At 43.6% G+C, this 26,534-nt stretch overlaps 5 protein-coding genes across 5 annotated transcripts; 2 read left to right on the forward strand and 3 right to left on the reverse strand.

Moving 5' to 3' along the window:
* Nucleotides 1-9,801: 9,801 nt before the first annotated feature.
* On the reverse strand, nt 9,802-11,046 carry N7469_011669 (CAZyme family AA3; the record flags this gene model as incomplete). The annotated part of the gene is made up of 2 exons (XM_056650574.1): nt 9,802-10,333; nt 10,430-11,046. 2 exons carry the CDS (start codon nt 11,044-11,046, stop codon nt 9,802-9,804), a joined length of 1,149 nt encoding a protein of 382 aa, XP_056494930.1.
* A 413-nt stretch (nt 11,047-11,459) lies between these two features.
* On the forward strand, nt 11,460-12,173 carry N7469_011670 (uncharacterized protein; the record flags this gene model as incomplete). Its single annotated transcript, XM_056650575.1, has 1 exon — nt 11,460-12,173. The coding sequence occupies one exon, from the start codon at nt 11,460-11,462 to the stop codon at nt 12,171-12,173; it is 714 nt and encodes a 237-aa protein (XP_056494931.1).
* A 3,211-nt stretch (nt 12,174-15,384) lies between these two features.
* On the forward strand, nt 15,385-17,474 carry N7469_011671 (catalase; the record flags this gene model as incomplete). The annotated part of the gene is made up of 11 exons (XM_056650576.1): nt 15,385-15,418; nt 15,471-15,600; nt 15,670-15,693; nt 15,744-15,954; nt 16,028-16,120; nt 16,174-16,181; nt 16,230-16,353; nt 16,406-16,693; nt 16,746-16,830; nt 16,890-17,318; nt 17,398-17,474. The coding sequence occupies 11 exons, from the start codon at nt 15,385-15,387 to the stop codon at nt 17,472-17,474; spliced, it is 1,503 nt and encodes a 500-aa protein (XP_056494932.1).
* A 1,907-nt stretch (nt 17,475-19,381) lies between these two features.
* On the reverse strand, nt 19,382-21,237 carry N7469_011672 (uncharacterized protein; the record flags this gene model as incomplete). The annotated part of the gene is made up of 3 exons (XM_056650577.1): nt 19,382-19,438; nt 20,392-20,678; nt 20,751-21,237. The coding sequence occupies 3 exons, from the start codon at nt 21,235-21,237 to the stop codon at nt 19,382-19,384; spliced, it is 831 nt and encodes a 276-aa protein (XP_056494933.1).
* Nucleotides 21,238-24,330: 3,093 nt separating this feature from the next.
* N7469_011673 (GMC family oxidoreductase) lies at nt 24,331-26,071 on the reverse strand (the record flags this gene model as incomplete). Its single annotated transcript, XM_056650578.1, has 2 exons — nt 24,331-25,158; nt 25,184-26,071. The coding sequence occupies 2 exons, from the start codon at nt 26,069-26,071 to the stop codon at nt 24,331-24,333; spliced, it is 1,716 nt and encodes a 571-aa protein (XP_056494934.1).
* Between the last annotated feature and the right edge of the window lie 463 nt (nt 26,072-26,534).

Genomic DNA, 26,534 nt, shown 5'->3' on the forward strand with positions numbered 1-26,534 from the left:
TGCAAAATCTCGCAGAGTAGAGAACGGCTTTCAGCATCGGCCTTGATTGACGAACCGATCGATATATTTTCTGGTGGACAATAATCACATCATTTATTCCATTGTAGTATATCCCCCAACCTCAGGCCCCCCGCCATTTGCCTTCTTCCATTTTTCAAAATTGGTGTGCTCTGGACTCTCGTTCTTTGTAGTTCCATCATGAGGAACTCGATTGCGTTTAGCCTGACGATGCCGCTGAAAAAGTCTCGTGATGTCGACAAAAAGTCAATAACACTTTTGGGATGTGGGACTTGACGGCAGAGTCCTAAATTGGCGTTAGAGGATATTGTGATAAAGCTGAGCTGATTTGGGATTCGCGAATTCCCAACCTTTCTAAATAAGCAGGTCGTCCAATCTCCATTTCTCCGTCTCGCAGACTGAAATGTTACCAGAAAAGTTTGTTCACTTCCTTACAGCATATGCAGCCCTCGGTTAGACTTCCAAGACAAGAATCGAATGACGCGGAGAATTTTTTCATACTCTCGACATATGGTGTAGGTTTATCTTCAATCCACGGTGCACAGAGAGTTTTTGAAGTTTTTCATTTGATTGCCTCTCCGAACTGGCCAAGGATCGAAAGATATTCCAAGCCTGAACGTCTGAACAATGACGTAAATTGCTGAGAATGATAAATACCTTTCCCAGTATCGTGCGGTTACAGATCTCGATTGTAATTTGAAAACGACAGATGAGGTTGCACCAAATACCTGCTGGAAACTTTCTAATGTGATGCCGATTGACCATTCTGTACTATATCCAGTTCAGTCCTAGCCACCGGGCCTTTGGCACTGTTCTTTACGAGGCCAAATTTTGATTGTACTTTATTTTATTTTAATGGAACTACCTAAAGAAGCTTATCTGCATCGAAATCTTTTTTGGTTTTGACTCAATTATCCTTAATTTCCATTTTATGACAGTATAGTTTTTTTTCCGTAATCGGCATCGCTATTACAAACGCCTCAGAATTGTTCATGACCTCATGCTAACATCGGACTGTGGGCTTGCTAGACTACATCTGTCTGAGGTTTTGAGCTTGCCTGCCATCAGCAGGTCTCACTGGGTAATAATTTCTAGACTTTAGCTTCCAGTTCCATGGTCGACAAAAGCTTTTTGGAATGATCGATTTCCCTATTTCCAAACATTCCTATATATATGTCCCAAAATTTCCGTTTGCTTTTTTATCAACACAGCAAACTATTTGAATCGCCTTCAAATCATGGATCATTGCTCGTCTATGCTTGGTAAAGAGATTGTCTGGATATTGGAAATCGTCACTGGATTCATACAGTGGGCGAGTTCGATAGTTGTTCTCGGTATAACCTCTTATTTTATTCGCAATGCGCCAGTCAATGAGCACTTAATTTATCAGGAAGTTATTGTTAGTGCATTTTGCTCCAACAAGCGGACATGCAACTATTCTCATCGGAATCTAGGTCGCTTGTCTCGACAGCTTTTTTTGTCCCATCATTGATATCCCCTTTCATGCCCATCGCTTTCGATACTCTGGTGCTAGCGATAGATACTATACTATCTTACCTGTGAGAAGCCCACCCCAGGGGTTCTCGGTTGAAAATCTCACAAAGTACAAATAGTTGGATAACTGCGTTCATATTTGCCGCCCAAGATTACAACTGGCACAATTGCATTCTCAACAGTCCTTCCGGCATTGACTGCAGCCTGAAAAAGGCGAACGAGGCTTTCATTTTTATCGCTTTATATGAAACAAATGCTCCATCGCGCATGACGACTCTAATTTGTTCAAAACTGTTTTTTCACCTTCTTTGGAATGATTTTAGAAGTCGCGGACCTTTGGGTGAACCAGAAAAAGACTTCTGGTCAGCTACATAATCACCAGATTTCCAACGGACAAACACCGTGAAAGGAATATCAAGAAAATAGAAAACTGGCGGAGCTAGCTCCAGAGCGATCTCCTTTGTTTTCAATAAATTGACTCTCTTCTGCAAATAAGAACTACCTCAATTCATTTACAGCCTGAGATGGACCGTTGGCTTAAAGCAAGTCAACGAGAGCAGTTTCAAGTACTTGAACCTTGAACTTGAAGATTACTCAATGATAATTGCTGAATACTCACTATTTCATCAGATTCTGGCTTGGTAACAGATACATGAATAAACATGAGATACATACTGTTGAGTTGGGGTTGAGAGACTTTGTGGACCTTGTCGGTCAAAAATCGTTAATTTTACCACCTAAAATCATACAATTTCCATGTTTTGAGAGAAGACCTAGTGACTTAGTTCTCGTGAACATGTATGCCAGTGATAACGATTTCAGATGCTAAGTGACGTAGTTGCTATTCATTAAAAATTAAATCTCCCATTCATTTGTTCTCAGTTTAGTATGCGATTGTATCAAACTTTGACTAGCCTACTATTTCCGATCTTCAAGTGAGCTAAATCTACTAAAGTGTTGACTGACTTTGAAAGGATCCACGTCTCTAAGAGACGGACTTCGTCACATTGAGGCTTTAATATGAGAAATTGGCTCGGATTGAAATGATGAGGGAAAAAACTCACTATTCCGTCTGATCATGAATTTATGTTGAAGCAACTTCATGCGTCCTTGTGTCTCCGACAGGGAAGTAGAATGAGCGAGACGAGTCGAAAATTCCGGAGTTGTGCATAGCTTAATAATCATAGCATGTGAGATCGAGATAATCCTAAGCAATAAATTAGCCCGGGACAACTGTCAAAGGTTAGCTACTTATTACATAGGACTGGCCCAGTAAAGACGTCTTGGAGAATGTAATGCGCGTGCCAAAAAGAGTCTTCTACAGTCATGAGACTTTCGCCACGGAGATGCTGGAAGATAGATGTTAAAGACTTCGTAAAATGTAGGGAAAAAGCAGTCCAAAGCAAGCTTGAAACTCGTTGACTCGTTCGCTTACTGTATGAAGAGCAAAACCATGTAGCGTGCTGATGAGTGGGGCATTTGCAAATAATTATGTAGGTCAATAGAAAGAAAGCAATCAGAGTTTCAATGGCTTCGGGAAACATAATTTGGAATTACTTTCAGACAAGGAAAACTGAATAATACGTAACTTTCACGGACGCAGAAGTAGTAGAAGAAGAAGCTGCCTAAGAATATGGTTCCATAGGATGTTGTCACAGCAATTGACAATGATGGAGATGGTGGAGAATGGTGGAGATCAGCTACTTAGATGTTCATGAAATTTTCCCGTGCGGTTTCGTGATATCGTCTTGAGTCCGTCAGTCGTGCAGAGATGGACGTATTGCTTTTTGGGAACGTAGACGATAATCAGTAACGTTATCTTTAACTCGGCATAGTTTTAGGACAGGTTGTGGGGCATTTCCGCTTTCGGTCACTAGGAACTCGTACGTTCGTTTCTCATTTGCGGGGATAGTATGTTTTGATAATAAGGTTTTCAAGAACTCACCATGATTGGACTAAAACTGTTACCCGAAACGGCGAGCTTATTCTAACCCAAGAGAGATCCCATGAGCGTGGGTACGGATTTCAGATGACTACATGTAATATGAAGGGAGACTGGGAAGTCTCTCCTGTGGTGATACCTTAGGATCAAGTCACGGGGTAGATGGCGAATATTTTCCTTGCACCAATCTTTGTCTTTGCCCTAAGTCTTTGATTGCAATTTGAGTAGTATCTATGAGTCAGGCCTAGCTTCTGATATTTGAAACTTGAGTGATTAGCTTCAAGAAGGCCCGTGCAGCAAGCAATTTAGTGCTTTATCAATGACTCGACTTATACTGTTTTAATAGCGTGCAAAGCAGAACTTTGCTAGGACTTCTTGGCGCTAATACTTTTACTTCATACATTATTCGGGCACCGAATGATCCAGTGGACAAGCAAAGCTAAGTTACCTTGGACGTTAGCTTTTATTGAATTTTATTGAATGGTTCGAACACCACTTCCAACAATTGTATCCAATGGCCATATCCAAAACCACAACACCAGAGTCGTTTGGAAAGGTCTCTTAGTTTTTGGGTGCGGCCAACGAGAGTATGGTTCTCCAGTTTCTATTAGAATTCAAATGCGGTGACGTGATAGAATGCATTTCTCTTTGGCTATTAGAGAAGTATCAAACTCATTCATGACACCTACATTTTCTCGGAAAATCTTTAACAGGATATTAGACATCGGCTATCTTTGTCTTATAAAAGAGCACCATCAGTCCATGAATTCTATGTGAAACCATTGCTGTTGAGATAATTGCATCCGAAAATGGCTACTTACATACCTTTCCTGACCGATGGTCAAATTCGCTTCTTCCTTTTATCCAATCGAGTCATCCAGTGGCTCGGCTCAGTAGTTGTTCTTGGGATCAATTCCTACCTGATCAATAAAGGGCCTCGAGGACTTTTCATCACCTATCTTGAGGTAGTGGTAAGTGAGAGAACTTCAAAAGAAACCCACATTTTGACTCACAAAATGTCAGGCCGTTGTTTCTGTCGTTGCATTCCTACCTGCTTTCGTGGCACCTTTCCTGAGCAACCCCTTCAAAGACTTTGTCCTATTCATCGATGTGGTATTTTCATATCTGTGAGTGAAAAAAACATCTCCATGATTTTGAATTAGCCTGAGCTCACGCTCGTCAGATGGATTACGGCTTTCACCTTCGCCGCGGTCAATTACAATCAAAATAACTGTCATCTTAACGCTCCACCTGGAGTTGTATGCTCCAAGAAATGGGCTCTTGAGGCTTTTGTGTTTCTCACATTGTGAGTATTCCCGGTATCCTATTTCCTGCATGTGCTTACTTCAATCTATAGTATCTTCACTTTCTTCGCGCTCTTCATTGAAACTCTTTCACTGTGGAAAGAAAGAAAGGATCAAGGAAGAGACCACTCTCAGGAGAAAATTCACAACTCCAGCCTAGATAATAGCCAGACTGAGCCTTCAGTGCCACCAAATGAAGCTCAAAACACCGAATATCCTGCTGCGACGTCATCGGTGGTATGATTACTTGATTATCTTCTGGGGGGGTATGGGCGAGGTGACTGATTATGAATCTTGGGATTGAACTGGATCCCATTTCCAGCAGTAAATCTTTTCGTGCTCCCACAGTAACTTTTTGGGTTATCCTCGGGCCCAGAGCGACAGACTCTATTACATTTGATACTTTTTTTAGTTATCGTTTTTCACGAAGCCATAACAATATTTAATATTCATTTTGGGATACTGAATAATTAATACTGCCAAAACACGACCGTTAAATTTTCCCAACAGAGGTACAGTGGCACCGCTAAAGTCTGAGACCCCCCTTATCTCCGCCTAGGCCTCCGCCTTCCCAAAACGGAATAGTTGGACCTCAACGCGTTGGAAACACGGTATAGTAAACACACCCGCGTGAGGGTTTAGAAACATTATTGCACAATATGCCACCCTATGTAAGAGCCCTACCACCAAGGCCAATATCTAAAGGCCCTATATTACCTGTTAGATCTGCAGAGCCTACTACTACAGCTACAATATCTGCAATACGTCGCCGAAACTGTCAATTGGATGTGCATTTGCGGATACAAATCACTACATTGAAAGAGACTGCTGGATGGTCTTATAGACAAATCCAAGCAAAATTCCCTGATTTACCACTCTCTACAATCAAAACAACATATTTGAGGTCTAGAATTCGCTATAAAGAAGAGTCTATAAAATGATCCGGCCGTCCAAAAGTTCTTGATGAAGAAGATATCAGAAAAATTAGCAACAAGATTTATGAAACCCCTCGTGTTACATACGAAGATCTTTTAGCAGAGGTTTCTTATAAATGCAAGAAAAATTCAATTGCTCGACTTCTTGCTGTTGAAAATATAAAAAAATGACGGATTATGGATCGACCCTATCTCAAATCCGAACATGCAGCTCAACGATTAGCTTAGGCTTTGAAATATCAATATTATACAAAAGAGGATTTTGATCGGGTTTATTGGTCTGGTGAATATACAATTGAACGGGGTATTGATCTTCGTCCTGAATATACATTTGTTCGACCTCAAAATCAAGCAATTCAGGATGAAATTATGCCAACTCTATATCGTGGATATCAAATTAAACAAATATTTTGGGCTTCATTTTCAGATCTTCCCCGAAGAAGTCCTTTGATTCTACTTTATAGCTATTCAAATTCAACTGGAAGAGATATAGATATATATAGTCTTCTTGAATTATATCAAAGAATTCTATCAACTCTATTAATTGATGAAAGATCAATTTTTCAACAAGATAACACTCCAATCTATACTGCAAGAATTGTTAAAGCCTATTTTGCTGAACTAGACTGTGAATTGATGATTCGGCCACCTTATTCTCCTGATCTTAATTCAATTGAGAACTTGTAGACTTTGTTAAAGCAAAAGATTTATCAAATTCGACCAGATCTACTTCATATACCAAACAACAACGCTACACTTACAATTATAACTGCTACAGCACAAACTACATAGGAACAGCTTGATCTAAGTATAATGGAGGGCCTATCTGAAAGTATGCCACGTCGGGTAAAGGCTATCATTGATTCAGATGGCTGGTATACGAAATATTAGATAGCCTATGGATAGTTTCAGGGAAATTCAGGAGTTATTGACCGGCAGAATATTATGTAACAAGTTGGGGGTCCCAGACTTTAGCGGGGCCACTGTAGTCTTATAGTAGTATCAGCAAATAATTCCACGATTATTATTCAGTAAGACTACCTCTGTTGGGTAACTTAACGGTCGTGTTTTGGCAGTATTATGCTAATTTAAGTTCTCAATAAGTAATTGACAGCCAAAACTTCTTAACACATCATCAAACTTAATACATCAGACTATCGAATTCTACCAAGTTTTGCAGTCCGAAACGGCGGTTGGCCTTGAGAAAACTTAGACCTCTGGGCCCGCAACATCGTTGCAAGGGTTCTCTTCCACCATTTCAATCACAATACTAGCTCCCAAGTTATATTGGACTGGGAAATAGTTATTGATCTCATTTCTTCATTTCTGGGATTGTGTCAGTGCACTCCAATCCTGGTCGTCACGAGGCAGAGTGTGAGGCTTTGCAAAAGTGGTTTGAGTTCAATGGCAGAGGCGGAAGGATGTTGGAATAACGTGTGCTTCTACATCTAGGATGACGGTCATAACTTTTTGGAAAGCCGAAAGGCTACGGATCGGCAGGCCCCTTTGCACTGAATTGAGGTTGCGAGAGTGGAATTTATCGTTCAGAGGGCCTTGTGAGACGATTGATGTGTATTCCATCACTGATGTCACGCACGTTTAATATATCTGGACTAGACGCAACTGTCGTGACCCCGCTAATGCGATTGTCACCTTGGTCGCGTATTTGATAGCTTGTTGGGTATGTTTACTTCCACCGTAACTCATATTGACCTTGCCGGTTACTACGCATTATTCATTTCGTCGCGACCATGCTTTGATGTGGGGAATGTCTTCAGGTTGAATTCTGGTCAAATTGTCTTGGCAGAGCGGCCTACCGACCATCGGAAGTTATTGTCGATTAAAGCGGGTGCCCCGTCGGAGTTGACATTTGAATCAGATGAGAACAATGGCCACCCACGCGTTGGCTAAGTTAGTGGCGCCATCCCACACAGTTCTATACTGGTGTGGTAGAGAAAGGAGATATGAATGCAGGCAATAGGATACCCATGCAAACAACAGCCTATTTCCATCTGCATCCAATAATGGCCCAGTGCTAATTTCTTCTCAGTATCATTTCCACAAAGACTATGGTTAATTAACGGAGCCCAATTTGATGAAAATGGACATTATTCCGAGAACTAGCACGTTGCCCAACCACTGAATAACCGTTGCAAAGTGGAGAAAAGGCCCACTTGGCCACCGGACAGGCAGGGGACCATTGGAAGTCATTGTCTCTTCAACATTGTCTTGCATTGCACTCTATTTCATTGTGAGATCTACATAAGGTGGAATTTTTTCCGAGTCCACTTCCAAGCACTGTACAAATGTTTGATTGAATAGTGACTGTGTCTCTCGTTGCGACCCATATTCCCGACGCAAGGCGATTCTGAATTTTGCAGATAATAGAACGTATGACGACAAATCGGACAGCTGGCGTCCTTTGAAGTCATCCACTCGTCAATGCAAGGCTTGTGAAAGATATGATTGCACGGAATCTGACGGAATGTAGATTCAGATTCCATATCTTCAAAGCAAAGATCACAAATACTGGGTAACGAAATTGTTGAGACTATCTGAACATTTAGCAAACTGCTGGAAGAATGAAGAGGCAGACATACAAGTGGTCTTTTCCTCACACTTGATATAACATGGCATAGCTGCTGCCTCAATATCTTCGAGACTGAGCGGAACCTGCCCTTCGGTTGAAAATCTGTGGGTAAATGATGATTCGCCTTCTCTCTGCATCATCCCAATGCGAAGAGTATCAAAGGTCCTATACAATAAAAAGTCGAAACTTGGATCAAAGCGTAGGGGCTTGCCTTCAATTTCTATAATTTTTTTCACAAATTCTGCTTTTTGGAATTAACATGTGGCGAAAACTTGAAAATAAACTCCCATTGTTAAGGTTTGTATAGAATTTTGATTGGATCTGATAGGTGCAGTAGTCTTACTCAAGGTGGCCGTTGAATTGCACCTTTTAATCTTTCAAATTGGAAAAAGTTAGGCTGCTTCGTCCAGCCCTGAAACCGTTCGAACGTGATCCTTAAAAAAAAGTTGAAAACATCAACCAGTATGCTTTTCAATCAGAGTATTTTGACCTATTTGTGAGTTTCATACTAAAGAGTTATCGGTAAGTTATCATATTCTAATCGTGTGGCAATATTTGCGGTCGCAGTCAGACCAATCGCAAAGCTTGTTCATCGTTGATTTGGTTGTCCAGCGTCGTGAGTTACGGTGTCTGCTAGCCCTGAAAAGGAGTGACATGCGCTGCCCTTTTTTTTAAAAAAAAATAAGAGGGGCAACTGAAGGGAGAATGGTCTAGATTCTAGAGAAGACGGTTAATAGGCTGTGAAGGGCTGGTCATATTTCGATCTCGCTGCTCAAAAGTGCGGTGGTGGAGTCAAAACTCAATGTCGGAGCGGCAAGTAATTATTCTGTGAAAATGTGAGACTAAGTGCTTAGCACTTCTATTCACTGGGTTGCTTATATGGCGGCTCAATTTTTCCGCACAAATCATCTCAGTCAATCCATGTTCCTTCAATAGCAGCGTTCAAAAGACTTGAAGCAAGCACTAGGTCAAATAGAGATCGAGATCATCATTCATCGCAGATAGCTGCTGGACTATTTTGAGATATCCCTCCTGCTTTAGTGTACAGTAGAACTTTGTTATGGTCAGATCTTGAAATTCCACAAGGCTATTCTTCTGCCACATACAGCATTCTCTGAACCCTGATCGGACCGTGCGTATTATGAATACTTGATGAGAATTAGGGTCGGAAGCGGTCTTGGGAGGAGAAGAGATGAAGGAAAGTAAATTGCATAAAACGATTTATGAGAGGTGTCCAGGTTTGTGATGAATGGGCAAGAGAGGTTGAATGGGCACTTAAGGCAGAGACCTTCGGCTTCCGGAATTTTCTCATACCGACTTAAACTACTCGAAAAGTGCACCATTGGAAAACCCCTTCCAGCGGAATTCAAGGGCCATTCTAAACTATGTTCGAACGAAAAGGTCGGGTCAGCCGTGCTACAATTTTTAAGCCAATGTTTAGCATTGCACTAATGTCTGCATGTATTGTAGTTAATTTGATAGATACTAATCCACACATGAAAATCATGACTAAGTAGCTTATTTGTAGAAGTCGGAATGATCAAGTTTGATGGCATCGGCGCCCTTTTCGGGAACCATATACACGGAATTCTGAATCCGACAGTCAGGGATGACAGGGATACATGATGCGTCAATCACGCGGAGATTCTTGATGCTGTGAACCTTGAGGCCGGGATCAACCACACCCTGTTGGATATTTTTGGACGAATGGGCGATGCCACAAGGATGAAAAGATGTCTGGGAGCGATCAAGGACAGTTCTCTTTATCAGGTTGTCATCGTGCAGCGGCATTGGCCACGGATACTCGTCTTCAATGATATTCTTGAAGCCCTCACCATTCTTAAGAACGTTATAGGCAGAGCGGATACCCTCGCGGATAGCAATTATGTCGAGATCATTGTTGAAGTAGTTCAGATTGATATTGGCTTGCTGCAGGGGATCGTTGCTGTGAAGCGTGACCGTGCCGCCTTCAGGGACAGGGTGGACAAGATCCACTATCACGGTAATGTAATTTCCCTTGCTGGGGGTCGGATAGTGCCACTGGAAGGCACTGCCGAAAAGGCAGACAAAATCGAGTTAAAAATGAGGCTGGCTGTAGGGGCAGAAAGGATCTTTGTTGTTGTTGGAAGCTTTGGCCTGACGGTACAAAGGATCCTTTTCCAGGTATTTGTCAATGAGAGGGAATCCAACCATCCCCAAAAATCCCGAGCCCAGGGGACCATAGTGGTTATTTTCGTATGTTTTGATAGCTTGGTCATTGTGGAGTGTTCCTTTCTGTAACATATAGTCATCCATACCAAATCCGTCTTTGACACACAGAACGAAAAGAACACCGGAATAGTCCAGGAGATGCTGCCCCACATAGGGTCTATCGACAACCACTGGGATATTATGCTTCTTGAGCTCCGCAGATGGTCCAATACCGCTGAGCATCAACAGTTTCGGGGTTTCAAAAACACTTTCAGACACAATAACCTCGCAGTTGGCGAAAAGATTGAGCTCTTGACCGGAGTCGAGGATAACAGTCACATCCTGGCAGATTTTGTCGGCGGCGTCGATAATAAGACTCTTCGAATGAGCCTGAGGCAGAATCGTCACATTTGGCTTGTCAGCAACACAGAGGAAACTACCGGATCGGCGGCCCTTGTAAATAGTGTTGACGCTGTGAATAAGGCCAGACATAGTGCCATCAAAGATGTTTTCGGTGATTGGGTGACCGGTAGATTTCCATGCCTTTGTGAGAAGGTCTCTGAAAGGCTGCATCTCAGGGATGAGCTACGAGTGAGCGATTGGGATCGGACCACCCCCACCAATCTTCTTCATGTCTGGAGAGTATGCCTTATGATCATCGTGATAAGTAACACTCTTCCGCAGATAGGGTACAAGTGGCCCCCACGTCCACTCCTTTCCCCCGTACTCCCACATGTCATAAGTACTGTTCGCTCCATACCCTTTTACAAACCGCAATGCAGCATTCGTGACTTGTCTATGCGATTTCCATCCTCCACTTCCAACGATGATCTTGCAGATTCACGCACAAATCCAGTCATCCCTTGACGAGCCACATGCCTCCGACTCACTACTCGGCTCCGTACAACGCCAGACAGCAATTTCCCTGGATGTCGTGTCCGCAGCTCTCCGTAAGTATGAAATTTCGGAGCTTGCAATTTCTTACAATGGGGGGTAAGGACTGCCATGTACTTCTGGTGCTGTTTCTGAGCGAGCTTGGCCGCCGCCAAAGTCAAGAACTAAAAGAAAGGGCAATTCTGAATCTTGGGACGAATGAAATCCCGGAAGTAGTATTCGGCACCGAAATGAAGAACATTCCAGCTGTATATGTTCGCCCCACCGATCAATTTCCAGCTCTTAAAGAATTTGTTATGAACTCTGCTAAGACCTACGGTCTTTCTCTCACGAAATTCACTATTGAGTCTTCAAATAAGACGCTGCGAGTTGTTTTCGAAGATTACTTAGCGCAAAAATCCGATATTCGGGCTATATTAGTGGGAACTCGCCGAGCTGATCCCAATGCAAAAAGTTTGTCGTATTTCAACAAGACAGACAAAGGTTGGCCTGATTTCGTTCGTATTCACCCAGTGATTGACTGGAGTTACACCGAGATCTGGGCGTTCATCCGCCACCTGGGCCTGGAATATTGCAGTCTCTATAATGAGGGGTATACAAGCTTAGGAGGAACAACAGACACGCAACCTAATCCCAAGCTATTGAAGAAACAATCTATCTCGCTCGAAGTTAGGGATATGACTGGTAGCATGGTAGAATCAGAGCACTACTGTCAAGGGAATTGTCACCCTGCTTACGAGCTCATGGACGAAAGAAACGAAAGACTGGGCCGCAAATGTCCTATTGAAAAAAAAACGATGGATTAATCATTGAGAGGCAAAAAATCGAAACAATGAATCAGACTGTGTTCATGAAGAAAGCAGATGAAAGCAGGACTGGGCGCATTCCGCGGCCGAAGTTTCCGTATATAGATTGGGGGAATTGCATATATGACTTCTAAATTTGAGCCGTTCTATTCAGAGATACTTGACAAATGCAACCTCTGCAAGTTGTCTGGAGAGTGCATATAATGGCCAGTCCTAATTTTATTACTCCTGCGTCTCAAATGACGAAAGCCAACTGGAAAGCGACCGCAGGGAAATTTCAAGGCAGTAACTGAAATATTTGCGCAGAGCATATGGCATTGCGCAAGACAATTCAACGTTGGCTCGGGCGATAGTTCATAGCAGTCACCGCATACAATTGGACTTCTTGACGGACGTAGCCTTACGGTTGTCGAAGCTAAGATTGCAAGTCTTTGGAGATGGAATACGCAGTTTAAGAGCTGCAGATCTTCTGATTGTGCTTCATAAGGCTCATTTGCGTGCTAGAGGCGGAGAAAGTTTTTGGTCGATCCTTGTTGGCGGGGGCAGACCACTCAGACCTTAGATGATGATGGAAGCGCTCACCACTATACATCCTATGAGCTAATGACATGTAACTCATATTTGTTTGATACCTTCTATAAACTTCCTCACATATACCATCTTTTTAAGCTACATCCTTGTTTGTATGGGAGGTCCTCCCGTGCGCTTCTTGTGCAGAATTCGTGCACGCTTAGTAGTCCTCAATCACGGATCCAAGTTGCGGACAAAGCTTTAGCCGGGAAACGGCAACGAATATCATAGAGGAGGATTGAACACTTGGAGGACAAATAACGTCGAGGGGTTCCAATGCAAATATACAAAGAGTGGCGTGCCTCTCCTGGTTTTCCTAGCGCATGAGGCTCAAGACAGACGTTTCGGCGTGAATGTTTTTGGGCTTATCTCCAAATGCAACTTGATGGAATATGCCTTAAACAAAAGGAGCCGGGTCCGTTGTAAAATTGTCCATATATTAAAATTTAGGGTTGATGTGAAAATCGTGGCTGGTGGAGAAGAACCTTATACGGACAGTCTAACGTAAGATTCAAAACAAACCTAAGCAAAAGTTACTAGAACTTGGGACTTGAAAGAACTTACTACACATGGCCCTTGGTGCCGTGGAATCTCCCAATCTCAATATTGGCGTATTATATCATGCTGTGAAGTTGTCACAAAGTATCGCATTTAAGGTATTTTGTGATATTTGCGAGGTGCTACGATGATAGTTTTCCTTCTCTACGTAGCACCCTATTATATTCTTGTATGGCATAGTGAGTGGTGAACATCTATGAAAAAGGAAGCAAATATGAGCTATGAAAGCCTTGAAGTTCTGGTAAAAAGAGTATCCTCCTTGGAAGAGGCGCAACATCTATCATCTAGGATAGGCTTGGTTACTGCCTTAGTCCTAGCTTCGTACTTAGCCGAATGTCAATGTACTGATAGTTCAAGGGCTCTTGAGCGGTCATGGAAAGATAACGCTCATGTGCGCTATATCAAATGTGACATATGATAGGTTCCATCTCATGGAAGAGTTTGTATGTGAATTGCACGGCGATGTCATACCTGAGCCGTGCGGACTAGTTCCTTGTAGCTGATCTGAGGCTCGACACAATTTTCGTCATCATGCAAAATTCCGGCATCCAAGTGGCAAGACTAGTCGCAAGTTGTATGAACTTATCGAGAGAGTGAGTTTCAGCTATTAGCCGGCGTAAAAGATTGAAGCCTCGCAAGAAAGCCTGCATCGGCATCCTTATTCTCTCCCGCGTGGCCTGTCAGTATCCACGCGACGTGAATGAATTTCCGGTAAATCAAAGACGGGAAATAAAACAATAATGCCCAACACAGGAGTAAAACACTGGTGACAACGAAGGTATTGGCGACGAGTTTTTCGGTGGTGGTCATGACATACGGCCCAAATGTGACTTCGTAGCGATAATACCCCAACCTGAGGAAACCCATACATTGTTGGATCATATTGTGATGTTGTTTCTGTAGCGCTGTAAGTTGCATGTTGGATTTCATGGTGAAGCCGTGTCGACTGATTTCGTTAGTCAATTATCATGGATATTTGTGACGCGGTGATACCGGAGCAAAGCCCAAAGTGGAAAAGGGATTCGACCCCGCTAGGGATGACCTACTTCATCAAAATTGGAACAAAAGACGAAAATGATGGTGCATAATCTGAAAATTATGGTTTTAATCGGTCTGCAACACTTTGAGAGGCCAGATTGAATGATTTGAAAAGTGGGGATAAGATGAAGGTAAGACAGAGAACTGACAAATGTATAGACGCAGCGAAGAAGTTGGGAAGATCTCAGCTGATGCCCGCCCTCCGCTTTTGAGCTTATAGAATATGGCTATGTCAATTACTTAAATTAACTGTATATTATACATAACAACATATTCATCTCATGTGGAAGATAAGCTTGTGTAGTGTTTGCGGATTCATATCTATGGAAACCGGTGTTGGAGAGAACCCATGTCTCGTAGTTAGTCATATGTTAAAAATTCATTGACAAATAGCATTTACGTTCATACATATATTGAACTAGTCATTGGTTTATTTTCGCTTCTAATCCAGGGATGCAACATTCAAAGGGTGCCCATTGACCGGCTCGGAATTCCGAATGCATCACTGGCACTTCAATTGTCGGGGTCATAGAAGGGAGTATTGGCTAGAAATGATGAGAATACTCGAAATGGTTGGATTTCTTTTTTGACCCTTGCGTGGAAATTGGGAACTATAGTGGAGCCGAATTGAAGGGAAACGGAACAATACGCCAGTGGATCCGCAGTTCTCGCAGTTCTGCGCCATGGTCCGGATCCAGTAGTGCTATTTGTCCAATCAGAGAGGAGCTGCATCTTCTCGCGGTCATGACTCTTGCGATAGCTCTATTTGACTTTCGAAGCTTGCGGTAATCAGTACATTGTGGTGATGCTGATCACCGTGATTCAGGCTTCTGCTTGATAGCTCCTCGAGGTGGAGCCCAGTGTTCCAATGAGTGTAGTCGTATTACTATAGCCCACTCCATGTTCCATCTTCAAGCACGCAGCGCATCATTGTGTCCAACCTGAATAATAAATGAGCCATATTCCTCGCACAAATTCCGAATTTTTCTCACTACCATATTCTGTCTTAACGGACCCTTCATCATTAGTCTAGTCATCATTCGGTATGGGCGACGATAAATACTACACTCTGGCCGAAGGTACACCCTTTCTTGAGTATTCACGAATTGTACTTTAGACTGACAATTGCAGGCTGTCCCTTCGCAAGCAACAGCACAGCTGTGCTGATGCAGGGTAGACAGGGTGGGAGTCTTGGTCTGCTTCAAGACACCCAGCTCATCGAAACCCTTGCCCACTTCTCCCGGGAGAGAATCCCTGAACGGTTTGTTTTGTCTCCGCTGGCTTTGAGCTCTTACCTATTTACTGTAAACTAACCAAAGACTTTGAGTAGCGTTGTTCATGCTAAGGCTGTCGGGTGAGTCGCGTTATCCCGACATACAGAGAGCTTCGGATTGACATTGGTAGTTCATATGGAGAATTCGAAACCACACGCGACTGCTCCGACTTCACCAGCGCCCACTTCCTCAGTCAGGTCGGAAAAAAGACACCCGTGCTCCAGCGGGTGTCAACCGTTGGGCCCGAGTCCGGATCTGCTGATACCTCGCGCGATGTGCATGGATGGGCGATGAAGTTTTACACCGAGGAGGGAAACCAAGATTTTGTTTTTAACAATACGGTGCGACACCATCAATTCCTTTTGAAACCGTGCGTTTCTTTTGTTTACTAATCTGTGATATTGTTTTCTCTAGCCTGTCTTCTTCATTCGTGATCCGATCAAATTCCCGTCTATGAACCGCTCCCATAAGCGACATCCTCAGACCCACCTCCCCGATCCAAACATGGTAGGTTTATTATCTTCAGTCATGGTATATTGCAGAACTAATTAGCATCGCAGTTTTGGGAGTATGTGATTTCTCGGGCTCTGATGGTTGAATCAGGCTAATCGTTTAGTTTTCACGTCGGAAATCCTGAGGGGATCCACCAACTTCTCGTTCTGTTCAGTGACCGTGGCACCCCCAAATCGGTTCGGTATATGAACTCTTACAGTGGACACACGTACAAATTCACTAAGTCTGTAGGTGATTACTGTTACCGCGCGTGGGATAGTGGACTAACTTTAAATATAGGACGGCTCCTTCAAATATGCCAAAATCCACGTCAAAACGCAGCAGGGCGTTGAGAATCTTTCCTCCCAAGAAGCCACCAAGATCGCCGGGGAGGATCCTGATTTTATGATACGTGACATGTTTGAAGCTATTGACAGGGGTGAATATCCTGTCTGGAATGTTTATGTCCAACTGATGAGTCCCGAAGAGGCCGAGAAGTACAAGTGGAATATCTTCGACATGACCAAGGTTTGGTCGCATAAGGATTTTCCTCTGCAGCAAATCGGTCGTCTTACTATGAATCGAAATGTAAGTTTTGAATGCTTCTTGGTTTTAGTTTTCAGTTGCTGAATTACAGCAGCCACAAAACTATTTCGCCGATATCGAGCAAGCAGCATTCTCGCCCTCGACGATGGTCCCGGGAATCGCTGCGTCCGCCGATCCAGGTAGGCCAGGAAACTAGGCATTTATCGGTCCTGATTCGCATTGACTAACTTTCCTCAAGTGTTGCAAGCAAGACTCTTTGCATACCCCGATGCAGCCCGCTACCGCCTCGGTGTCAACTACCAGCAACTTCCCACTAACGCCGCGAAGGTCCAAGTCTACTGCCCTTTCCAGCGTGACGGAGCCATGCGATTTGACGGTAATTACGGCGGCGACCCTAACTACGTTGGCTCCTCGATCAAACCGACCAAATTCTACCAAGATGAGAAGGGAATTAGCGCTTCTGCTCTGGCCCTGCACACCGAACACGAAAAGTGGGCGGGACAGGTTTCCGCCTATACCAGTGAGATCACTGACGATGATTTTGTTCAGCCTGCAGCGTTGTGGGAGGTCATTGGCCGCGAGCCTGGTCACCAGGATAGAGTCATTGAAAACCTCGTCAGCAATATTAAGGGTGTCAAGTACCCCGAATTGCGCAAGGCTGTCTACCGTAAGTTCCTCCTGTGGTCATAGCCTATTAATCCCGGTGAATTCGTCTAGCAATCTGATGACACTAACACCGAGTCTAGGCCTCTTCGGGCGTGTCAACAAAGACCTCGGTTCCAAGTTGCAGCAGCGCACAGAAGCAGCGATTCAGGCTGCGTAGACCTCAATAGGGGTCACCCACCCATTCATTCTACTCGAAGAAGCGAGTAGTTACTCGTTAATGCGAAAAGGGCATATTTGATTAATCTGATTTCGGAAATTGAAAATGTTGAAAGGTCTGGCTTGCGTCATCGGGATTCAGAGTGTATTTGATATATGAGAAACAATTTATGGAAAAAATGACCTCCTGGTCGATGAGCAATTTATCATTACTTCGTTAGGAACAATTGATGATGATATTCGATGAATTCATTTGCCTGATGTAGATCGCTCTATATACATGCTGTTATGCGGGAGTGCTGTACAGCAGACGCCGAAGAAAAGTATATGTTGCTCATGGCACTTCTGAGTGTAAGTTTCTGCTTTCAAGTTTCGGATGATATGATAAATGGCTATCTTTCATGAGGATCATTACTCAAGGAAGTGGGCGTAGTTACCCAATCAAAAGGGGTTGGTCGGCGGCTTACTGCACGAAAGGCACGAGATATTACATACAGTACCGATAAACAAAACTGACTCTGAACGGTGGCACTTGATAGTAGTCATTTCAAAACGTGGGATGCCCTTGTCCGTTTACGATGGAAGACCAAAAGGAACAGACGCGGGATTTTATGGCATATTAACCATGAATGATGTAGTTCGGCACAAAGAAAAGAAGCTGGCACAAATGAAAGGGAATTTTAATCTGGGATTTACGTCGCTGCTACCGAGCCCGAGAATGAAGTACCCCCAAAAGAAATCCGGTTGCCTCCGTGAAATTTCCACCTGAAAACTTCCTGATGAGATGACCTTTTCCATGGGTACATGGTTGCCGAGTAGGGGGGGCTATTCCTAGAACCCCATTTGAATAGCTCGCTAATAACTTGAATCCGAGTTGCGACTCGTGATTGGTCGAATAGTTTCACTGTTTGGGGAACTAGTCTACTCCCAACCTGGAAGGTGGCGAAACTCAGCGAAAGTGGAGGGTTGAGGAGTCTCAGCATGCCCATAAAAATGCTATTACCAGCCACGTTAAGTCCCCTGAATTACTTCTGTTCTCTCGCCCTATCTTATCCACCTTGACAACGCTGACTTCTGGCGTAGACACGTTGTGCCGCTTTTTCTCAGATTAATGCCCAAAAGTAGGTAAAATTATCTTATGTATCCGTTCCATTTTTGTCAAACCCTAAAGTTTGAGCTAGATAATGAACCAAAATCGCATTCTATCGGAGAAAAACATTCCCCGTCTCTTTTAGTCCTTTCTGGTGATGGGAGAGACATCATTGGGATGAGTGGTGGATCAACACAACCACGTTCATCAAAAGCCAAGGACGGGCTAGCGGAATACAAGGAGAACTTAAGGATGCTGGAAAATATTCACAAACTGGAGCTCCAGAGATTAAGCAATCTCTACAAAAGACGGACGAAATTGGAAAATCAAGTTTAGTCCAGTTATTTACATCTTCATTTTGGGGGTAAATAATTAACCTGTGGATGTTTGGACACGAAAATACGTTTATAGTGTGGGGAGACAGGCCCCAAAGCCTTTCTACAAAGGAGCCCGGGGCTGAAAGCACCCCTTCACGCTGGTGGGCTTTGTCAATTCATTCTAGCTCTTCAGCGTTGTCATGTAGAATACGGTTACTAAGTAACTTCACATCAGAGTTGTAAAGGGTTAATAAGCGCCAAAATACATCAATGGTGTGCTGGCTTCAGTCTTGGCTTGTCGACCCGACTCAATGCCCAACAGAATATTTGGATGTTAATAGCAAAATGAACGCCAGATGCGTAATGACGAATCTACGCTTTATCTCGCTCTCCCTTCCCACCCATTTAGCCCCCGGCGCTTTTGGCAATTTTCCCATTGCTATATATGGAAACTGGTTTAGTAGAATTTCATAGCCTGATGAGAAATGGAAGCTGAAAAATTTATGAGAGCTTTTTGTTTGCGAAGTCCCCTGAGCGGTCACCTAATCCAGAGTAAGCCTATCTTGATTTTATTTAGACTCAGGCGCATGATCAATTTCTTGTTGTCGCTATTCTGAATGCATCATTTTGTAACGAGGTAATCTTGGTCTTAAGTACAATCATTCTGGTCCCAATATCGCAGAAGACACTCTTCAACTCCCCACAAGGCTTTGGGGCTGAGTTTTACAAGAGATCCAGCCACAATCGTAACAAATTGTGTTAGATTCTTATGCTCCTCCATGTGCACGAAGCTTTCCCAGATAGTTGATAGAGTGTCATTCAAAGAACTGGCCCAGATTTGTCGCGACTGATGAAGAAAAGTATCGAGAGAGGTCAAGCAAATGCTTTCCTTTTGGCCCAGAGCTTCATGAGAACTTTTTTCGCTTTCTTGCACAGAAGCCCAGATAAAAAGTAATGATTTCAGATGTTTGATGACTGCCCGATCACTTAGAGCATTTCTGTATTTGTTTTTATCGGCTCTTCGTCGAATTTGTAACGTTTGGATCGTTTCTTTCAACGAAGCAGCATGTTGCAGTTGCTTGAGGTTTTGGTATCGCTTCGACGATTGATAAGGCACGTAGCATAAGCCTAATAATTCAAATACAAAGCTCTCATATTCCTGCAACAAGTATGCAACCAATGGCGGCGCTTCTGTTTCTTCTATCTCGACGATGTTGAGCCTGGGAGTTAAGTCAAATACAGTTACAGTATTAGTTGTAATTATCAGAGGGACTTACAATGAAACGACAAGCTGAAGTCTCCAGTTGGTGTGGAAAGCTTGGTACCCTCCCATAGTATCTATTATTTGCCGTAGTCCATATTTATGCATATTGAACCGGTCGCGTGTGCCCCAGTATCTCTGTGTATCCCAGGGAGTTTAGCTCTTGGAATTTGATTTCAGTTCATATCGATCGTAATAGATCAAGTTTATCCAACCGGCAGGAACTGCAAAATAGCAAAATACAACGTACCTCAAATGTGAGAAGCCGCACGACGCCGGCGACGACCTTATCTTTGATTGCACTTGTGGAAGATTTCAGCCATAGATTGATGGTTCCTATGGCCTCGGTTTTGAACTTTAGGATTTCTGATTTGTCCTCGTCTTCTCTACGTCCATTTAGGTCAGCGGCTGCATGGGCTAAAATTCCATTGAATGACGCGGCATTGGATAAGTCAATCGGTATCCAAATATCTCTAAACGGCGAAATACTCTGCGATCTGAGCCCTGAATATATGAAATCGGCATGCATACCGAGCCCTAGAATGTCGAACGGGCTTGTCAGTATTTTGGACTTTTTTTTGTGGCACAAGCCGTTCCATCTGTACTTACAATGATAGAAATACCGGTGATGATGTGCTAAGATTTGGAATGAGCTGAATTCCACATCTTGGCCTAAGGCTGAAGACAATGCAAAGTTGAATCCTGAAAACAGCTGCTGGGCGATACCAGGAGCTCGTGCATTGCTGACCGAAACTGATGAGTTATGAGGATGCAAGGAAGTATCTTCGGTTGGTTGAAATTGCTGGGGCTGACTGGGACCAGCCGGCTGGTCTTCTCTTTGCACCTCGCTGGGCAACAATGTTCGCAAAGCTGGCTTAATATGCCTGGTGTCTTCCTGGCGTCGCTTTTCACTCTTCTTATGTTTCCAATATGACTTCATCGCGTGACTACGGGAGGTAGCATCTCCAATACCATGAACAAATTCATACTCAGGCGTATCGGGCTCTCCTAGCGATTCGAAATACGCACGTGTGTCCCAAATCTTCTCGTCCGGGGATTTGCTCCGCTTGCTATCGTTATCGATCCGTGAACTCATCGCCATTCAATGTAGAGGTCTGTAGGCGACCGAGCTGGGAAAGCTTTTAATTATGCAGTTCTTCCCCCTCATGACACCATAGAGGTTTAGACCCTCCCAATTTTATTTTATGCCATTTCCAAATGCAGACTGAAAACCTTAGCGAGATCGTTTGGGTGTGTATGCGTATTACTGATTCAATGTCTCGCTCACCTATGTAGATGTCTCCCAAAGGCAACGAATTCATACGGGCTTGAAACTGAGCAAAACTGCTTAGCTGTATATTTACTCCTACATGAATACCTGACCATCTTTTTGAAAGGGCCTTTCTCTTTCAAAATCATACCTCTGCAAACCATGCTGACTTGACTTAACTCTTCATAAGATGTATCAAAACAGATACAAAACATCACTAACGGCCCTGAAAGAAAAAGTACTACCTTTATAACGATATAATTGGCTCGATAGTGATACCATATTCGTAAGTGGAGATGAAGAATGATATAAAAGTTCGTAAAGCCCCACATCGTAGGTAAAATCCGAATCTCGAGGATTTTAAAAATTGAATGATAGCTCTTTGAGTGATTTAAAGGTTCATGTCTTGTCTCATTTTCAATGAGACTGCCCCGCCCAAAATATCATAATTCTTCATATCTTGAATAATTTCCGGTGGAAATTATCACGGAGAGATACACCAATCCAGTTTGAGTAATATTCAAAGACCAGATATTTTTTACTTTTTTGCTTGCATTATAGACCGATTTTCCAAGAGGAAAGTGGATACCGGGACGAGGTCTGTTGGCAGTCTATGAGCCAAAGCCCGCTGAGGCAATCGGCTTGTAGTGAAGTGAAATTTGGGTACGGCGTCTGCCAACCACTATCACTGATTATCGCCATTTTGCAGATAAGTTGCCTGCCTAGAAAATACCCTGAGATCTTCATCTCAGTCCCATAACAATTCAGCTCCGTCCTTCACGACCTCTTAAAAAGGGTAAGGAGAGCACTCCGATACAGCCTGGGATAAATGTACATCGGCGTTGGCTACAAAAGAATACCGAAAATGACCTCGTAGTTTATTACGGCACTGAGCCCTTCCAGTGAGAAAAAGCATTTCTTCGGAATATTAACCTTGTTAAATTCAATGTTCGAACTCAGAGAAACTAGCTCCTTGTATACTTATTTACATCCTTTCTTAACTAATACCGGTTATCTTCATCTGCTATTGATTAATTAGAGAGAAAATGAAGCGCGAACAATGGGCACATGTTACACTAATCCATTCCAGAGCCTTGAAATTGACAAATGACCGCCTATTCGTAGCTGCTTGGGAATCGACAAAATGAAAGTTCCAAATACTACTTGACCAGTGACTAGTCATCTAACGTAAGGAACACCAGTCTAGCAACAAACAAACCCACCAATAAGATTATCACAGAATAAAAAAAAACCACGCGCAAGTGTACGTTGGTGCAATATTTAGCCATGTTCCACTTTTCGCATTTCCGGTGTGAAGGCAGAGATATAGTGAGGCGCTAGGTCTGAGTGTTGAACAGGTGACGTTCTGCAAGCTCGAAAGAGCTGTACGTGTAACAAGTTCCTGTAACATTAGTCACATGCATGGAAAAGACGGTAAGAATGCAGTATTTACTAACTAGTAGTTTGTCTCTGATGGTTATCCTTCTATAATGGAAAAGGCCTCCTTGATTTTATTTTTATAGAATAGAAGATTACGAGTGAGAGCTGTAAATCAATGTGGCCCTTTGGATTGTTAGTTAACTCGAAATATGGATTACATGTCGAGATCTGAACTACATTGGAGGTTCTGATCTCCTATCAGTCATCATGTGACCCTAGAACATAATGTTTCGCTGTTCACCAGCCATCTGCCCTTAGTAGGGAATGGCCAGAGAGGAACAGAGTTTTGTGATCCGATTATTAAGTCTCTATCTGGATGGGGAACGCGACACAAATTACGAAGACCGAACGAGGCATTCAGGCCGGGAGGGAGTGCAAGACAGGGGACCTCTGGACCCACATTCGGATATTATCGTTCAAAGATCCTGTCCATGGATTTCTTTTACCCAAGCCTCAGAGACGCCAAATGCTCAATCCTAACCTTACTCGATGTAGCGGTAAAGACATGTACCTCAAAATTAAAGGAGTCTGAACACGTCACAACTATAGGGGCCTAACAGCAGAAGTTATCACTAGCCAGATACTATTACCAAATTTGGCTGTGATAGTGGGGTGGGGAAGGTGTCGCACAAAGGACAGCTTTTCATTGAGAAACAGCCAAATGTCAAAACGCATTATGGTATCAGATTATACGCATATTACAAAAAAGTAGCTTAGCTGATCATCCCTTTCTGGGTGAGAGCTAGACGGTGGATTGAGAAAATACTGCGCTTAAAATACAACCTTAGTGACTTTATTCTACATCAATCAAGTCTCTCTACCCCTGGAATATATTGATGAAGATCGGACAAGACGACTGAGACTGGCTTTTGAAAGCATGCGAAGCCTGCAATGGAAATGTTGTAAGACAAACCCTAGTTCGTTAGATCAATTAACATTAAAAGAACCCATATAATAAACAACTTCTCTTTCAGGCTTTGTCCTACTTGTTCTACTTTCTATTTGTGAAACCACTCTAGGTATAGTGTAGATGAATTTATCTATTCCGCTTGGTGGTTATGCCGGCCAGTAAGATTACGAACACTCTCACTTGTACAATTAACTGAAAACCAGCCTCTCTATCTATTATAATAGACATTCAGCAACGTTCTTCGAATCTAAGACATGAACAGCGAAATATTTCTTGTCAACTAACGGAGAATCCTTCTCGCCCATTTCCGGCGCCTGAGACCCAGCATTTGGTCGGGTCTAGATCTAACCAATCCTATCAGATGACCAAATATTTCTAGAATAGGCTTAATTTGATTGATTAATAGAGATTACTCTTTTTGAAGAAGATACTGCATATATTCGGTGCGCTCTTTACACATGGTCTCTACAAAGCCTTTCGGTAGGAGTATCGGGAGAGCGAATAGGGCACATAACATTCAGATATACGGCATTTATATGCTGGGCCTGATCATATCCATCTACTGATCACTAATAAAGATCAGCATGATCGGCCTTGATAGCATCAGCTCCCTTTTCGGCAACCATGTAAACAGAGTTCTGAATACGGCAGTCCGGTATCTCAGGAATAACTGAGGCATCAATAACTCGGAGGTTGGAAATTCCGTGGACCTTCAGACCCCGGTCAACGACGCCCTGCTGAATATCCTTTGAAAGACGTGCAGTACCGCAAGGGTGGAAAGAGGTCTGTGAGCGATCAAGAACGGTGCGCTTCATAGCTTCATCATCATCGAGAGGCATATCCCAAGGGTATTCGCTCTGAACGATATCCTTAAATCCAGCGCCATTCTTCAACACGTCGTAGGCATAGCGAATACCCTCGCGAATAGCAATGATATCGAGGTCGTTGTTAAAGTAGTTAAGATTAATATTTGCTTGCTGAAGGGGGTCAGCGCTATTGAGAGTTACTTCTCCACCCTCTGAGACAGGGCGAACAAGGTCAACCATGACCGTCATGTAACTTCCCTCCTTAGGGTGGGGGAAGTGCCATTGAAATGCACTACCGAACAAGGGGATGAAATCAAGCTCGAAGTGAGGCTGGCCGTATGGACAGAATGGATCCTTGTTGTTGTTTGCTGCTTTGGCTGCACGGTATTCAGGAGACTTATCCAAGTATTTGTCAATTCGGGGAAAACCAATCATTTCGAGGAATGGTGATCCCATAGCACCGGTGTGGCCATTGGCATATGCGGAAAGGACTTTGTCCTGAAGCGGGCCCTTGCGGAGAACGTGGCTGTCCATTGAGAACTCATCCTTGAGACGCAGGACGAAGGGAACGCCGGGGTGATCGAGGAGATGCTGTCCAACATGGGGGGGAGTTTACAAGAACTGGGATGTTGTGCTTGGCAAGCTCCTTTTCGGGACCGATACCGCTCAGCATCAATAGTTTAGGGGTCTCAAACACGCCCTGGGATACAATAACTTCGCGGGTCGCGTAGAATTTCAGCTCCTGGCCAGAAGAGTTTATCACAATGATACCCTTGGCAGTGCGATCGGCCTCATCAATGATCAGAGACTTGGAGTAAACCTCGGGGAGGACAGTAATATTAGGCTTCCCAGCAAGAGCGAGGAAGCTACCAGAGCGACGGCCCTGGTAAATAGTATTAACACTGTGCACGAGGCCACGCATTTCCCCATCGAAAATATTCTCTGAAAGAGGTTCCCCAGTGGACTTCCAAGCCTCTCTGAGCAGCTTGCGGAATCCTGCCATCTCCGGCATCAGCTCGGCATGAGCAATTGGGATCGGACCTCCACCACCTATTTTCTTGAGTTCAGGCGAATAGATACCAGCGTCATCGTGATAGGTGACACTCTTGCGAAGATAATGGACAAGGGGGTCCCATGTCCACTCCTTTCCTCCATACTTTTCCCAAAGGTCGAAAGTTCCCTTTGAGCCTGGAACCCAAGAAAAGTAATTCAATGATGAGCTACCACCCAGAGCCTTGCCTCTAGTGTTGGGCTTCTCAATGCGTTCATAGTCGTCGCGCTTGACCATGGTCGTCTTGAAAGCCCAATCGTGTCGAGAGCCACGCAAGTCCATGGCAAGACCGGGTGTGCGGATTTCCTCGTTGTCATTGGAGCTACCAATCCCGGCTTCAACAATGAGAATGCGAGCTAAGGGGTTCTCTGCAAGGCGAGCAGCAACGATGTTTCCTGCAGTTCCACCGCCAGCGACAATAAAGTCAAAACGGGCGCCGTCTTTAACTGACATGTTTGGAAGATCAATAATATGATGGAGAAAAGTAGATTGAGATTTCACATTTCGAAAAGCATCCAGGCTTGACTTTATAGCCCTTCAAATAGTATCCCAATCAGGTGGACGAGCTATGAAGTCTCGGAGCATTCTGCCGCTTCCCAATCTTCAAAAGTGGGACTGCTCCTTGCACAATTCACGCTATGGTGGATACAAGAGATTGAATACAATTGGCCAGTCAGATAGTTATAACGTGTGCAAATATCACTTACTGCTCGTTGGCAACCGAGTGGGTGCTCATCACCCTCGATTTTTAGTTACTCTTGAAGTGAGATTATTGCAGATCCACTGAGATCCAAATTCCGGAATAGTTCAGCAAAATACACGGCCTCTGTAGCGGCGTGGGAGATTAGGCACCAGGTTTGCTCTATTTTCGTAAGTTCGTGCATGTATCTTTATACGATATATATTAATGAAGCCG

This window comes from Penicillium citrinum (assembly GCF_028827155.1).
Source record: "Penicillium citrinum strain IBT 23319 chromosome Unknown utg000012l:1.0-138595.0:1.0-138660.0, whole genome shotgun sequence".
In the NCBI taxonomy this organism is placed as follows: Eukaryota; Fungi; Ascomycota; class Eurotiomycetes; order Eurotiales; family Aspergillaceae; genus Penicillium; species Penicillium citrinum.